The 18271-nt window shown below is 42.6% G+C and overlaps 2 protein-coding genes across 2 annotated transcripts in view; one reads left to right on the forward strand and one right to left on the reverse strand.

Annotated features, from left to right (window-relative positions):
• LOC148502490 (uncharacterized) overlaps positions 1-18271 on the reverse strand; it is a 222115-nt gene that overhangs the window by 174672 nt on the left and 29172 nt on the right. The gene's annotated exons all lie outside the window — the stretch shown is intronic.
• LOC148502492 (uncharacterized) overlaps positions 1-18271 on the forward strand; it is a 244045-nt gene that overhangs the window by 145587 nt on the left and 80187 nt on the right. The window contains exons 10-13 of the mRNA XM_088449766.1: positions 5487-5792; positions 5838-6149; positions 6390-6498; positions 12446-12997. Of these exons, the coding sequence (XP_088305892.1) occupies positions 5487-5792; positions 5838-6149; positions 6390-6498; positions 12446-12997 (1279 nt within the window). The remainder of the gene's footprint in view (positions 1-5486; positions 5793-5837; positions 6150-6389; positions 6499-12445; positions 12998-18271) is intronic.

Below are 18271 nucleotides of genomic sequence, written 5' to 3' on the forward strand. Positions count from 1 at the left end.
CCTGTGTTACTGACACCTCTGTACAGCTGTTACACCCCCTGTTGTGTGCTCTGTATTCCTACGTTACTTCCCCTCTCCCCATATCTGCACCCCTTCTGCTCTCCTGTGTACTCTCCCCTCACACCCCTGTTACCTGTATGACCTCAGTATAGTCACAGATTCTCTCCGGTTCTGGAATAAATGTAAAACAAAAGTAAAAAATCCCCAAATCCCTTATTCATGTGTTTGTACAAGATTCACGTGGAGTAAATTGCACCAAATCTGTGTCTGGGAGGAATAAGACCCCCGGCCAGGAGAGGAGCATTGGTGTAACCTTATGCAGTACAGCGTTGTGTGATGTCCTCTGAGGAGCCTTATGGGGCTGGGTCACAGGAACCTCTGACAGACACTGACCAGGGCTCTATGGCTGGGGGGAAAGGAGAGACTTACTGGTCACTCAGTGTTACATGTCTGACTGTGTTATGTGTGTTCTCTGTGATGTGTATTATATTTATTCTATTTATTCCTAGATAATCCTGCTGTGAGGAACCAGAGTCTTTACTACACGTCACACTTTCTGTATTCTCACTGATTCACTGAGGATGGACAAGGTTGAAAGTCACAGGACTGAGAGGATCTTACATCTCACCCTGGAGATCATCTACGAGCTGACTGGGGAGGTGAGAGGGTCTGGGGGTGTCATATGACATCACTTATATCTATAGTAATAATACAGGGACATGACTGGGGAGGTGAGAGGATCTGGGAGTATCACAGTGACATCACTTATATCTATAGTAATAATACAGGGACATGACTGGGGAGGTGAGGGGATCTGGGAGTGTCACAGTGACATCACTTATATTTATAGTAATAATACAGGGACATTACTGGGGAGCTGAGGGGATATGGGAGTGTCACAGTGACATCACTTATATCTATAGTAATAATACAGAGACATGACTGGGGAGATGAGGGGTTCTGGGAGTGTCACAGTGACATCACTTATATCTATAGTAATAATACAGGGACATGATTGTGGAGGTGAGAGGGTCTGAGCGTGTCACAGTGACATCACTTATATCTATAGTAATAATACAGAGACATGACTGGGGAGATGAGGGAGTCTGGGAGTGTCACAGTGACATCACTTATATCTATAGTAATAATACAGGGCCATGATTGTGGAGGCGAGAGGGTCTGGGAGTGTCATAGTGACATCACATATCTATACTAATGATACAGGGTCATGACTGGGGAGGGGATCTGAGAGTGTCACAGTGACATCACTTATATCTATAGTAATAATACAGGGACATGACTGGGGAGGTGAGAGGATCTGGGAGTGTCACGTGACATCAATTCTATCTCTAGTAATAATACAGGGATGTGCTGTGATCTGGGAGTGTCACAGTGACATCACTTATATCTATAGTAATAATACAGGGACATGACTGGGGAGGTGAGAGGATCTGGGAGTGTCACAGTGACATCACTTATATCTATAGTAATAATACAGGGACATGACTGGGGAGGTGCTGGGATCCGGGAGTGTCACAGTGACATCACATATCTATATTATTAAGCGAGCAGCAGGAAGCTGGTCTCAGATATTAGTATCAGTCGGGCTCAAATGGGCTGTCAAGACCCACTATTTCATCAAAGCCTTCCAACTCTCATCTTAACTTGCTGCTACATGCTCCTTCCTTCTTGTCTACCCCATCTGTGTCAGACCTGTTTGTCTGACCCTCCCCTTTAGAATGTAAGCTCTTGTAAGCAGGACCCTCTACCCTCTTGTGCTTCTCCGTTCTCGACTTTCATCTACTTCTTACTCCCCACTAAGGCACCTAACGCTTGGTTGCTTTGCTCTGTTGCTTATCTGGGTGTTATGGTCTCAAATGTAGAACTGTATATTATTGTATGTATGTCCTGTATTGTATTGTACTGTAAGTCACTCTTCAACCTATTTGTTTATGTACTTTGTAAGGCGCTGCAGAACACTTGTGGCGCCATATACATAACCGATAATAATAATCAGTCCCACAGTCCTCACTGGAGTTGGGAATTATTATATGCTCACAGTATGTTGTTTTCTTTCTGTCACTGACACAAAGATGTTGGAGCTGCAGGAGATACTATATACGCTACACTTTCCTGTATATAAGAGATTGTTATAATACTTGCTTTAGTGAAATAGAGTCTTCTTGTATATTATGTAAAGTGATCACCTAAATAATCATCCCCATTTAGGTGGCGTTTAATTGACCTCATTGATGTCTCCCCCAATACACAGGATTACATAGTAGTGAAAAAGACATACGGTGAGTGTGAGACACCCAGCAGCCATCCCCGTGTGTCAGGAGGACTGAGCAGGACCCAGAGCTCCATAACGGTGCCTCCACCTCACTCACTGATACATGAGAGACACAATGAGCAGAAGATGCTGGAACTCACCAACAAGATCTTTCAGCCGCTAACTGGACAGGTGACTGCTGGGAATGGGACATTATACAGTAACACCAGGGGATGTGTCTGGGTGATGACTGGAGAGGTGACTGCTGGGAATGGGACATTATAGAGTAACACCAGGGGATGTGTCTGGGTGATGACTGGAGAGGTGACTGCTGGGAATGGGACATTGTACAGTAACACCAGGGGATGTGTCTGGGTGATGACTGGAGAGGTGACTGCTGGGAATGGGACATTGTACAGTAACACCAGGGGATGTGTCTGGGTGAGGACTGGAGAGGTGACTGCTGGGAATGGGACATTGTACAGTAACACCAGGGGATGTGTCTGGGTGATGACTGGAGAGGTGACTGCTGGGAATGGGACATTGTACAGTAACACCAGGGAATGTGTCTGGGTGATGACTGGAGAGGTGACTGCTGGGAATGGGACATTATACAGTAACACCAGGGGATGTGTCTGGGTGATGACTGGAGAGGTGACTGCTGGGAAGGGGACATTGTACAGTAACACCAGGGGATGTGTCTGGGTGATGACTGGAGAGGTGACTGCTGGGAAGGGGACATTGTACAGTAACACCAGGGGATGTGTCTGGGTGATGACTGGAGAGGTGACTGCTGGGAAGGGGACATTATACAGTAACACCAGTGGATGTGTCTGGGTGATGACCGGAGAGGTGACTGCTGGGAATGGGACATTGTACAGTAATACCAGGGGATGTGTCTGGGTGATGACTGGAGAGGTGACTGCTGGGAAGGGGATATTGTACAGCAACACCAGGGGATGTGTCTGGGTGATGACTGGAGAGGTGACTGCTGGGAAGGGTACATTGTTCAGTAACACCAGGGGAAGTGTCTGGGTGGTGTCTGTATCATTGTGTGTGTCAGGTTCCTATAAGGTGTCAGGATGTCTCTGTCTATGTCTCCATGCAGGAGGGGGAATACAAGGACGTGATGATGGAGAATCACCGGCCCCTCACATCACTGGGTAAGAGGAGACTGTAATTTATTGTACAGAGGAGAGCAGGTATGGGGACCACCTACAGTCAGGTGCATAAATATTGGGACTTTGACATATTTTGGCCTCTATTCACCACCACAATGGCTTTGAAATGAAACAAACAAGATGTGCTTTAACTGCAGACTTTCAAATTTAATTTGAGGGTAATTACATCCAAATCAGGTGAACGGTATAGGAATTACAACGGTTTCTATATGTGCCTCCCACTTTTTAAGGGGCCGAAAGTAATGGGATTAACTAAACAATCCTAAATCTAACTTTCACTTTTTAATACTTTGTTGCAAATCTTTTGCAAGCAATTACACCCTGAAGTCTGGAACGCATAGACATCACCAGACGCTGTGTTTCATCCCTGGTGATGCTCTGCCAGGCCTCTACTGCAAATGTCTTCAGTTCCTGCTTGCTCTTGGGGCATTTTCCCTTCAGTTTTGTCTTCATCAAGTGAAATGCATGCTCAATCGGATTCAGGTCAGGGGACTGACTTGGCCATTGCATAATATTCCACTTTTTAGCCTTAAAAAACTCTTTGGTTGCTTTTGCAGTATGCTTCGGGTCATTGTCCATCTGCACTGTGAAGCGCCGTCCAATGAGTTCTGAAGCATTTGACTGAATGAGCATATAATATTGCCCGAAACACTTCAGAATTCATTCTGCTGCTTTTGTCAGCAGTCACATCATCAATAAATACAAGGGAACTAGTTCCATTGGCAGCCATACATGCCCACGCCATGACACTACCACCACCATGCCTCACTGGTGTCTTGGTATGTTTTGGATCATGAGCAGTTCCTTTCCTTCTCCATACTCTTCTCTTCCCATCACTCTGGTACAAGTTGATCTTTGTCTCATCTGTCCATAGGATGTTGTTCCAGAACTGTAATGGCTTTTTTAAATGTTGTTTGGCAAACTCTAATGTGGTCTTCCTGTTTTTGAGGCTCACCAATGGTTTGGTGAACCGTCTATATTCACTCTTGTGAAGTCTTCTCTTGATTGTTGACACATATACACCTACCTCCTGGAGAGTGTTCTTGATTTGGCCAACTTTTGTGAAGGGGTTTTTCTTCACCAGGGAATAATTCTTCTGTCATCCACCACAGTTGTTTTCCGTGGTCTTCCGGGTCTTTTGGTGTTGCTGAGCTCTCCGGTGCGTTCTTTCTTTTCAAGAATGTTCCAAACAGTTGATTTGGCCACACCTAATGTTTTTGCTATCTCTCTGATGGGTTTGTTTTGATTTTTCAGCCTACTGATGACTTGCTTCATTGATAGTGACAGCTCTTTGGATCTCATATTGAGAGTCGACAGCAACTGATTCCAAATGCAAATGTCACACCTAGAATCAACTCCAGACCTTTTACCTGCTTAATTGATAATGAAATAACGAGGGAATAGCCCACACCTGTCCATGAAATAGGTTTTGAGTTGATAGTTCCATTAATTTTAGCCCCTTAAAAAGTGGGAGGCACATATAGAAACCGTTGTAATTCCTACACTGTTCACCTGATTTGGATGTAATTACCCTCAAATTAAATCTGAAAGTCTGCAGTTAAAGCACATCTTGTTTGTTTCATTTCAAAGCCATTGTGGTGGTGAATAGAGGCCAAAATCTGAAAATTCTGTCAATGTCCCAATATTTATGCACCTGACTGTATATATACACATCACCTGATAATCACATATATACAATGTACTCAGTCACTGTGTGTCTCCTACAGATGGACCCAGTAACAGAAACACCTCAGAGAGATGTCCCCATCCTCTTTATTCACAGGAATGTACAGAGGAGAATCACAGGACCCCACAGGAGCATCAGGTAGCTGGGATTTAGGTTCTCACCAATATACCACAGTGACTTTATATGATCCGTAGATAAGCTGTGGGTGTCTTATTAACCAGAATACTTCTAATTAATGTGATTTAATGAAATTGCATTTTTCAATTGTTGCTATATTGTTTTGTGGCTTACTTAGGGTGATAGTCTGGCTGATATAAAGGCAGAAGATATAGAGGGAGAAGAAGAGACTTATGTGACTGATATGAAGGCAGAAGATATAGAGGGAGAAGAAGAGACGTATGTGACTGATAATAAGGCAGAAGATATAGAGGGAGAAGAAGAGACGTATGTGACTGATAATAAGGCAGAAGATATAGAGGGAGAAGAAGAGATGTATGTGACTGATAATAAGGCAGAAGATATAGAGGGAGAAGAAGAGACATATGTGACTGATAATAAGGCAGAAGATATAGAGGGAGAAGAAGAGACGTATGCGACTGATAATAAGGCAGAAGATATAGAGGGAAAAGAGACGTATGTGACTGATATGAAGGCAGAAGATATAGAGGGAGAAGAGGCGTATGTGACTGATAATAAGGCAGAAGATATAGAGGGAGAAGAAGAGACGTATGTGACTGATAATAAGGCAGAAGATATAGAGGGAGAAGAAGAGACGTATGTGACTGATAATAAGGCAGAAGATATAGAGCGAGAAGAAGAGACGTATGTGACTGATAATAAGGCAGAAGATACAGAGGGAGAAGAAGAGACGTATGTGACTGATATGAAGGCAGAAGATATAGAGGGAGAAGAAGAGACGTATGTGACTGATAATAAGGCAGAAGATATAGAGGGAGAAGAAGAGACGTATGTGACTGATATGAAGGCAGAAGATATAGAGGGAGAAGAGGCGTATGTGACTGATAATAAGGCTGAAGATATAGAGGGAGAAGAAGAGACGTATGTGACTGATAATAAGGCAGAAGATATAGAGGGAGAAGAAGAGACGTATGTGACTGATAATAAGGCAGAAGATATAGAGGGAGAAGAAGAGACGTATGTGACTGATAATAAGGCAGAAGATACAGAGGGAGAAGAAGAGACGTATGTGACTGATATGAAGGCAGAAGATATAGAGGGAGAAGAAGAGACGTATGTGACTGATATGAAGGCAGAAGATATAGAAGGAGAAGAAGAGATGTATGTGATGAGTGATCAGCAGTGTAAGGAGGAGGAAAGCCCTACCAATATCGGCACAGGTGAGTAATAAACACCTATTACAGAAAAGAGTCACTACAACAATATCTTAACCTACACCAGTGTTGGCTAACCTTGACATTCCAGCTGTTGTGGAACTATATATCCCAGCATGCCCTGCCACAGTTTTAGCATGCCCTAATAGCAAAATGTAGCAGTGCATGCTGGGTTATGTAGTTCCATAACAGCTGGAGTGTCAAGGTTAGCCAACACTGACCTACACCCTCCTCTGTCAGTTCAAAAGTAATGAGGAAAAAGTATCTGCCCAGTGGTGGAGGCAGGAGCCATCGGTATGCAGTCGGAAAACCTGCAGCCTTAATACTGACAGCCGGCTTCCCGGCTGCTTTATCACGGCGTGGGATAATGACCGGCGTCTATATCTAGACGCCTGTAATTTTCCCGATGTCGGGAGATAGGCGCCCGGCATCCCGATCGAAGAGATGCCGGGCGCCGCGAGCGGACAGCCACGGGGGGGAGGTTTAGTGTTAGGTTTAGGGCCCACCGGGTCGGGACTTAGGGTCAGGCACCCCCCCGGGAGGGTTAGGGTTAGGCTAGGTTAAGGGGGGGTTAGGGTTAGGCACCCCCCCCGAGGGACTTAGGTTTAGGCAGCGGGGAAGGGGGGATTAGGCACTTAGAGGGGGGATTAGGGTTAGGCACTTGGGGGGGAGGTTAGGATTAGGCACCCCTAAGGAGGGTTAGGGTTAGAGGGTTAGGTTAGTTTATACTTACCTTAGGGATGATCGGGATTTCCAGCGCTGTCGGGCTCTGCTGATCTGTCGGGCTGACGCTGCCGGGAATCGAACTTCCGGCCATGCGGCAGCAGGGATTCCATACCGATTCCGAGCCATCAGCCCCTATCATACTCCTGCTCTCCCCCTCACATCAAGTCACTGTGTGTAAGCAGCCTAGAGATCTGACCAGTCTCCTCCCCACACTCTCTGGTGTATCTCATACATCAGGACTCATCAGTCCCTATTATACTCCTGCTCTCCCCCTCACATCATGTCACTGTGCCCAGAGATCTGACTAGTCTCCCCCCCCACACTCTCTGGTGTATCTCATACATCAGGAGCCATCACCCCCTGTTATACTCCTGCTCTCCCCCTCACATCATGTCACTGTGTGTTACCAGCCCAAAGATCTGATCAGTCTCCCCCCCCCCCCACACTCTCTGGTGTATCCCATACATAAGGAACCATCAGCCCATATTATACTCCTGCTCTCCTCCTCACATCATTTCACTGTGTGTTACCAGCCCAGAGATCTGACCAGTCTCCTCCCCACACTCTCTGTTGTATCTCATACATCAGGAGCCATCAGCCCCTATTATACTCCTGCTCTCCCCCTCACATCATGTCACTGTGTGTTACCAGCCCAGAGATCTGACCAGTCTCCTCCATACACTCTCTGGTGTATCTCGTACATCAGTAGCCATCAGCCCCTATTATACTCCTGCTCTCCCCCTCACATCATGTCACTGTGTGTCACCAGCCCAGAGATCTGACCAGTCTCCTCCCCACACTCTCTGGTGTGTCTCATTCATCAGGAGCCATCAGCGCCTATTATACTCCTGCTCTCCCCCTCACATCATGTCACTGTGTGTTACCAGCCTAGAGATCTGACCAGTCTCCTCCCCACACACCATCTGGTGTATCTCATACATCAGCCCCTATTACACTTTTTCTCTCCCCCTCACATCATGTCACTGTGTGTTACCAGCCCAAATATCTGATCAGTCTCCTCCCCCCCCCACACTCTCTGGTGTATCCCATACATAAGGAACCATCAGCCCATATTATACTCCTGCTCTCCTCCTCACATCATGTCACTGTGTGTTACCAGCCCAGAGATCTGACCAGTCTCCTCCCCACACTCTCTGTTGTATCTCATACATCAGGAGCCATCAGCCCCTATTATACTCCTGCTCTCCCCCTCACATCATGTCACTGTGTGTTACCAGCCCAGAGATCTGACCAGTCTCCTCCATACACTCTCTGGTGTATCTCGTACATCAGTAGCCATCAGCCCCTATTATACTCCTGCTCTCCCCCACACATCATGTCACTGTGTGTCACCAGCCCAGAGATCTGACCAGTCTCCTCCCCACACTCTCTGGTGTGTCTCATACATCAGGAGCCATCAGCGCCTATTATACTCCTGCTCTCCCCCTCACATCATGTCACTGTGTGTTACCAGCCTAGAGATCTGACCAGTCTCCTCCCCACACACCATCTGGTGTATCTCATACATCAGCCCCTATTACACTTTTTCTCTCCTCCTCACATCATGTCACTGTGTTTTACCAGCTCCGAGATATTAGTTTCCTCCTCACATTGGGCGGAATTCAGTTCAATGCGAATTGAATTCGATTCAGTGCTCTGTTATGTCTGAGAATGCGGTTCTCACAACTTTACCTGGGTGTTTAGGCGCGAGAACTGGCATTCTCTGACTAAAGTGGCAGGCACGCAGCTATTAGCGCCACGCTAAGCAGTAAAACAGCTGACCGCCAGGCACTTTTTTCTGATTTTTTATTGCAACCCAAGGTGGGTGCGAGAAGACATCTTTAGCCCACTCAAACACCGCATTGAATAGTTTCGGGAGCTCCTTCCCACAGCTATTCAACATCACACTGAATTGAATTCCCCCCATTGTCTCAAAAATAAATAGTGTGTCATATAAATAGTTGGTGTGAATCAGAGCCATACACTCAACATTGAAACAGTCAAACATTAAACAAAATATAGTAACAAGAAGTGACTAACACAGTCATTATATGAATGTATACAATGACAGATAACGGACATACAGTATAGATAAATCTGTATACAAACCCGAACTGAAGCAGATTAAAAAGAAGCGTATAGACAGTAACTGTAATATAAGGGAAGTCAGTCACGTGTTGGAACCGTATGCTATAGAGGAAACGGAACTCATTAGACAATATTACATTCTGAAACCAGGAGAAAAGCGGCAATGTGATATTATTGGCGATAACCATACCGTAGGGCATGTTAGAGCGAGTCACATACTCTAACGTCTAGGGGGAGCGTATCTGCGTAACTCTCGCATGTATCAAAGAACCTAGAGGACCGCTCTTCCTTATCTAATGTGATTCCAAGGTAGTCCATGATAAATATGTGGAAGTTTCTCTTTAAATACAGGGTCGGAGGGACTGTGCTAATTCTACACTGCAATATGGCCTTCCCTGCAGCAGCACTAATAATTACATGCAATATGGCCTTCCCTGCGGCAGCACTAATAATTACATGTAATACGGCCTTCCCTGCGGCAGCACTAATAATTACATGTAATACGGCCTTCCCTGCGGCAGCACTAATAATTACATGTAATACGGCCTTCCCTGCGGCAGCACTAATAATTACATGTAATACGGCCTTCCCTGCGGCAGCACTAATAATTACATGTAATGTGGCCTTCCCTGCGGCAGCACTAATAATTACATGTAATACGGCCTTCCCTGTGGCAGCACTAATAATTACATGTAATACGGCCTTCCCTGCGGCAGCACGAATAATTACATGTAATGTGGCCTTCCCTGCATCAGCACTAATAATTACATGTAATATGGCCTTCCCTGCGCAACACTAATAATTACATGTAATACGGCCTTCCCTGCGCAACACTAATAATTACATGTAATACGGCCTTCCCTGCGGCAGCACTAATAATTACATGTAATATGGCCTTCCCTGCGGCAGCACTGATAATTACATGTAATACGGCCTTCCCTGCGGCAGCACTAATAATTACATGTAATATGGCCTTCCCTGCGGCAGCACTAATAATTACATGTAATATGGCCTTCCCTGCGGCAGCACTAATAATTACATGTAATATGGCCTTCCCTGCGGCAGTACTAATAATTACATGTAATACGGCCTTCCCTGCGGCAGCACTAATAATTACATGTAATAAGGTCTTCCCTGCGGCAGCACTAATAATTACATGTAATATGGCCTTCCCTGCGGCAGCACTAATAATTACACGTAATATGGCCTTCCCTGCGGCAGCACTAATAATTACACGTAATACGGCCTTCCCTGCAGCATTAATAATTACACGTAATACGGCCTTCCCTGCGGCAGCACTAATAATTACATGTAATACGGCCTTCCCTGCGGCAGCACTAATAATTACATGTAATACGGCCTTCTCTGCGGCAGCACTAATAATTACATGTAATATGGCCTTCCCTGCGGCAGCACTAATAATTACATGTAATACGGCCTTCCCTGCGGCAGCACTAATAATTACATGTAATACGGCCTTCCCTGCGGCAGCACTAATAATTACATGTAATACGGCCTTCCCTGCGGCAGCACTAATAATTACATGTAATACGGCCTTCCCTGCGGCAGCACTAACAATTACATGTAATATGGCCTTCCCTGCGGCAGTACTAATAATTACATGTAATATGGCCTTCCCTGCGGTAGCACTAATAAATACATGTAATATGGCCTTCCCTGCGGCAGCACTAATAATTACATGTAATACGACCTTCCCTGCGGCAGCACTAATAATTTCATGTAATACGGCCTTCCCTGCGGCAGCACTAATAATTACATGTAATATGGTCTTCCCTGCGGCAGCACTAATAATTACATGTAATACGGCCTTCCCTGCGGCAGCACTAATAATTACATGTAATACGACCTTCCCTGCGACAGCACTAATAATTACATGTGTATGTTATATGGCCTTCCCTGCGGAAGCACTAATAATTACATGTAAGGTGGCCTTCCCTGCGGCAGCACTAATAATTACATGTTATGTGGCTTTCCCTGCTGCAGCACTAAAAATTACATGTAATATGGCCTTCCCTGCGGCAGCACTAATAATTACATGTAATATGGCCTCATGACCCTCTCTGACGTCTCCAAAAAAAGGGCCAAGTCGCCCCAATGCTTAAGGTTGTCATCTAAATTATTTGCCCAGGACACTTCCAATAATGTCTTAAAGTTCTCAGACTTCGACAGATAATCTGGGAAACACTAAAGGAGGTCAGTCGCCATGGAAGCAGCAATGCCATAACCTAAACCTAATGGGGGCATGATTAGAAACTATGATGTTCACCAATACCCACCGATCGCACCTGAGAAACCGAGTGTTTCTCCTCTAAACCGTAATCTGTGCGAGTCAGGGAGTGATGAGATCTACTAAGGGGGGTAAATGATCTGTCAAGTTGTGTAATCCCAACAGATCACTTAATTGAAACGTAGTTATAAGACCATGAATATGGTGCCACGAGTGAGCTTTTAGGCGTGAAACAGGAGGGAACCTGTCAATATTAGGTTCGTCCACTGTATTAAAATTGCCAGGTAGTATCAGAGTATATAATGTTCATCGAGCTAAAAGTTGGGACAATTTAGAAAACAAATTCACTAGGAGAAATATTGGGAGCACAGATGTTCACCAATGTACATTTATTACTTTCCATCTCCACATCCACAACCAGAAAACGGCCCATGGGATCAGAAACCCAATCCAGTATCATATGGCGTAAATCATGAAAGACTATAGCCACTCCATGTGATTTGTACCTATAATAGGCTTATAAACATTCCCCAATCCAGTATCATATAGCGTAATCATGATGACAGACTATAGCCACTCCATGTGATTTGTGCCTATAAGAGGCTGATAAACATTCCCCAATCCAGTATCATATACCGTAATCATGATGAAAGACTATAGCCACTCCATGTGATTTGTACCTATAAGAGACTGATCCACCTCCCAGTCTGCTGGATTTAGGTAGGTTGATTCATCTACAAATATACCAGAGCTGGGTGGCTTGTGACTGTACATCTTCATTTTATCTATTTGATAGTAATTCTAGAACTTTTAATCATAGATTTTATTTGAAAAAAATAAACTTGTCATAGAGGAAACATTCATATTACAATGTATTTATCTTATTTCCAGCACATGGATGTAACAGCAGGAATGTCTCAGAGGAATTTTCCATGTTATCTCCAAATTGTGAAATAGAAGGCAGTGACATTGCACGAAATTCTCCATGTGACAGCCCCATTATACACCCAGCACATCACAGTGTAGATGTGTCATCTCATCCCTCTACTCATGAGGACTGTTCTCCTGATAACTCTGATGTTGGAAATTCTGGAACAGCTTTGAGAGTAGATAAAATATTCCCCTGTTCTATAAATGATAAATGTTTTAAACACGAATCACAGCTTATTGTACATAAGGAAAGTCACACAGGTGAGAAACCATTTCCATGTTCTGAGTGTGGGAAATGTTTTAAATATAAATCACATCGTGTTACACATCAGAGAAGTCACACAGGTGAGAAACCATTTCCATGTTCTGAGTGTGGAAAATGTTTTACAATTAAATCATCTCTTGTTACACATCAGAGAAGTCACACAGGTGAGAAACCATTTCCATGTTCTGAGTGTGGGAAATGTTTTACATATAAATCACATCTTGTTACACATCAGAAAAGTCACACAGGTGAGAAACCATTTCCATGCTCTGAGTGTGGGAAATGGTTTACATGCATATCACACCTTGTTAGACATCAGAGAAGTCACACGGGTGAGAAACCATTTCCATGCTCTGCGTGTGGGAAATGTTTTACAATGAAATCATCTCTTGTTATACATCAGAGAAGTCACACAGGTGAGAAGCTATTTCCATGCTCTGAGTGTGGGAAATGGTTTACATGCAAATCACACCTTGTTACACATCAGAGAAGTCACACAGGTGAGAAACCATTCCCATGCTCTGAGTGGGGGAAATGTTCTGCAGACAAATCAGCTCTTTTTACACAAAGAAGTTACACAGGTGAGAAACCACATCCATGCTCTGAGTGTGGGAAATGTTTTACATATAAATCACATCTTGTTATACATCAGAGAAGTCACACAGGTGAAAAACCATTTGCATGCTCTGAGTGTGGGATATGTTTTACATATAAATCACATCTTGTTACACATCAAAAAAGTCATACAGGTGAGAAACCATTTCTATGCTCTGAGTGTGGGAAATGGTTTACATGCATATCACACCTTGTTAGACATCAGAGAAGTCACACGGGTGAGAAACCATTTCCATGCTCTGAGTGTGGGAAATGTTTTGCAATGAAATTATCTCTTGTTAGACATCAGAGAAGTCACACAGGTGAGAAACCATTTTCATGCTCTGAGTGTGGGAAATGTTTTGCAGACAAATCATCTCTTGTTAAACACCAGAGACGTCACACAGTTGAGAAACCATTTCCATGCTTTGAGTGTGGGAAATGTTTTGTAGACAAATCATCTCTGGTTAAACATCAGATACGTCACACAGGTGAGAAACGATTTCCATGCCTTGTGTGTGGGAAATGTTTTATAAACAAAGCAAATCTTGTTACACATGAAAAAATTCACAAGATAAATGTAATGTCCATGAACTCGTAGACCTGAAATCGGTTTGTAACAATATTCTAAAGCTGGCCACACATCTAAAGATTATCTGTCCAACCAGCCAACTAGTTGATTGGTTTGGAATTAAAATCTGGTAAGGTATGAAAGCAAATGACAATCAGCAATTTTCTCCCAAATGCCAGAAAATGGACAAAAACTGATGTTTGAACAAATTGTTTAGATCAAACATTTAACAAACTTGTCTGAATGACCATTTTCATCTGTTTTCTGGCATTTAGGAGCAAATTACTGATCATCATTTACTCCCATATGTTACCAGATTTTCATTCCAACTAGTTGGCTGGTTGGACAGATAATCTTTAGATGTGTGGCCAGTTTAAGTGTTTCAAAGGTGAGGAATGTTCTGTACAAAAATGAATGTTATATAGATAAATCAGATATTGTTAGACATGAGAGAAGTCACAGGTGAGATTTCTATGTCCTGAGATTCCTCAGAAATGGTTTGTCTTTAGTTTAGACCACATTGTGTTTATACACTAAGGGGCTTATTTACAGGTGGACACCAACATTTTTTTCTTATACATACAACATGCTAGCAAGAAAATGTATTTTTCCATATGTAGAGTAAAATACTCTTTGGGATGCAGTACACCTGATGGACATGTACTGTATATAAGCGTTAGGTGTGTGAGTCTGTATGCAATGCGGAAGGTGCATTACACTCTTATTAAATACATTATATACAAATTGGGTAATGCAGTCAGATGCACAAGTGTGGAAATCTTATTAGTAACAGAGAAAGTCGCTGTGAAGATATGGGGTTCTCTCAATCACCCAGACACGGAGCAGATAAAACCACAGGCACAGAAATAGGTAATATGCAAAGGCAAGAGGTAAATAAAGCGAACAGGCAATATGCAAGTAGCAGTCCAGACAGAGGCAATCCCAGTAGAGAGGATATAGTTCCAGGACAAGTCCACGGAAGAGCTAACCACGCTGTTTCACCCAGGAAAACTACCACAGATCACACAGCAGTGATAGCGTATAAGTCCACACAGGACTGGTGATGCATTCCACTAAGCACCTTGGGAGAACAATACCTCTTAGCCAAAGTCAATGACTAACATCAGGAGCTGCCCTTGGTGACCTCTTTTAAAACCTCCCAATTTCCCACGATGCTTGTGCCCACCTAGAGGTTCCCTGATTGGTGTGGGTCCCTTATTCTGTACTGTTGAACACATGCTGGCTTGGCTCTGTATGGACTACCAAAGTCCAGAGAGGAACAAAGGGGAGCAAATAGAAGGAACAATGACCAGGTAATTGGTTTAAGTCCTGAGTGTCCCCTGCAGAGCTGGAAAATAACCCACAAGGTCCTTTTTCTATGAGATGTTACATTGATCTACTGGTTACTTCCTGTGTGGCTAGGTCAGAATAACGAATGGATAAAACAGGCATATGGACAAGGGCTACACCTAAAGGCTTAAAAGTATTAAACATTCCATTTTCTCACATTATTACAGTATATAATAAACTTGGTAATGAAAAAGTTTGTCATGTGAATGAGCACCCATATCGGGACATTTACACCTGCAGACGGATAGGGGAACAAATGTGTTAAAAAGTTCATTAATTGATGTAGAGAATGAGATGCTGCAAATACATTTTAACCACACATCTCATTTCCTCACATATATTTCCTAACTAGGGGAGCGCTGACACCCTTTTTTCTGTATTTGTGACTTGTAAGTGTCCATCAATGTCCCCATCACTTTCTGCAAATTTGGCAAACTTTATGAGTCCTGATCTTGGTACAGCAGTTGGCAATGGTACACTGGGTACCACGGTCAGGGGTGCCCGCCTGCCACATCTGGATGAGCATGCATTCCTGCTCTGTTGCCTTTTCTCTCAATTCTGCTAACATCTGCTAGGGTATCCGTTCCACCACCCCTGGGACGTGGAGTTTCCTATCCTGCTGGGGATATTGGGAAACAATTTCTGTAAGAGGATGAGGCGGGGCTTGAAGCTCTTACCAAGTTCAGAGGGGCATCCACTATTTGGTCATCCTCATGAATGCTATAGCCATCAGCACTTCTCACCTCCGGCTGGTGCGATGCTTTTAAGTTCATGACCGCCTCCCTCATTTCACTATTGGTTGCTATGTATGGTATATGCCACAATCCAGAGAAGAGAGAAAGGAATCAGTTTTACTTTTAATAGTGTGCACTCATGTTACATTAAGGTTTATAATTCTTGAATTAAAAAACATTTCTTTATTCGATATGCATTAAAAAACAGGTATTTATATCCCCTTATAGTAATGTTAGAGCTAATTATTGCTTAATATTACATATATTTAAATCAATCAAATCTATGATAATGTATATAAAAACAATGAATAGTAAAAAAATATAAAAAGTGATAAGAAAAAGAAAAATTGTGTCAAATAAAGAAATATAAACAAGTCTGTGCTGTCTTTATTCCTCAGTATATAATGCAATCCATTGGTGGTGTGTGTTCTGTACCAGATCTGCAGTCACAGCTGATACATAAAGTGCTACTCATGTATCCTTATGCTCTGTATCCAGTAATTGTTACAACAGGACATTGTAACATGAGTAACAATCTCACAGTTTATTATGTCTGCTCAAATCCATGCAAGCATGGATGATGGATCGACCACCAATACATAGACAGTCTATTGTGCGACACTGTTAGACAGAAAATAGCCCGACAACTACTCAAGACCGACAAATACAACATAGACAAATGAAACAATGACAAGAAAAACACCGACAACACCACCAGTAAGATGCACATCATTGCAAAGTAGTTATATCTAACGTTTATATGTGAGATATGGAAAAAGTCCAACACATATATTAATAACACAAAATATCGACATAAAATAGTCCGACAACATAACAGGTAGAAATAAAATACATCAACAAGCTAATGATAGACAAACATATGTTAGATACTTAAAAAGTTTGACATATATTATTGACAAATAAAATATAGACAAGAAAAAGTCTGACAACATAACAGGTAGACACTGATAATGCAGGAATATGTAGTTGTACATATTCCTTCAGCAATTCATGAATATATGCATGCTTATGTTCCTTTATTCTTCCCTATATTGCAATGTAGAATATATAGAAATGTTTAGGATGAGATTCAGTATTAGTATAGTTGTGTGAGATGCAGCTGGGCCGCATTTGTTGAATGGTCTCAGGCCTAGAGAGGATTAAGATCTTCCCTCCCCTCTCTAAAGTAAATAAATGAGTCTCTTGCATCAGACATTTTGTTTAATATTTTATCCAAAGGTATATTAAATGATGTATTAATAAGTATATAGAGATTAGTGTTTATTTCTATGCAAGTGTGATTAACTGCGGAGATATGTATAAGTTAGAACTGAGGCAGCAGCCATCTTGTTTAATGGTCTAGCAATAAGACTTGTAGGTCTAAAATGTCAGTTTTTAGCGTGTGCAGAACAGCAGACAACAAGTCTCAGACTTTATAAATAAAAAGAGTTAATCAAGATAGCCTTGGCCTACAAGAAGCAGGAATTAGAAGCTACATGGGAACAGAACAAAAAGATAACATATTATGATTAGGACATATAACCAATTAGTGTCTAGCATGTATGAATATTAATTTAAATTAATATTCGCCATTTTTTGGTTAACTGAAGGAATAGCCAAATAGTATAGTATAAAGCTCATGAGAGAAAGAGGGAGGGGAGCAGTCGGAGGACAAGGAAGAGCGGGCACACAATGAGGGTCTGGGGGTGCTGGGTGCGGTTGCCGTACGTATGTATGAAATTGGCTGACTGGGTGTCCCAAATTTATTTTACAAATATTCCTACTGCTGCTAATATAATCTTTGTCTTTTGTTGTAAGTCTGCACTGGCAAAATACATGTATGATTAAACTGTCTTAAGTAAAAACATTGTCATTTATTTTAAAATCTGTATTTGTGTGAATTATTTCTTCCTTTTTATAATAAATGAGGTTTATAAATAAATATAGAACACATCGCGTTATCAATTTTGGTGCCGTGGCTTGGATACACCAGTTGACGCCCACTATAGGTGAGCGAGTGAGGGATAGAGAGGGTCTGCACGGGCAGTGAGTTATTTTGCTCATACGATAATTTTTATTTTATTATTAAACGTGCAGTATTGTTTTTTCTTCCCCTTTCTACCTCAGTCTTTGAATAGTGGTAAGTTAAACTGCTGTATTGATAATTTTATCTGGAATTGAACTATTTTTTTAAGAAGTTTCATAAGTTTTTCCACTTATTTTCTGCTCATAAAAAGTGTTATTTTATAGTTTGTTATAAAATGGCGCTGGGA

Source organism: Taudactylus pleione, unplaced genomic scaffold (genome assembly GCF_031769625.1).
Source record: "Taudactylus pleione unplaced genomic scaffold, aTauple2 ptg000495l, whole genome shotgun sequence".
In the NCBI taxonomy this organism is placed as follows: domain Eukaryota; kingdom Metazoa; phylum Chordata; class Amphibia; order Anura; family Myobatrachidae; genus Taudactylus; species Taudactylus pleione.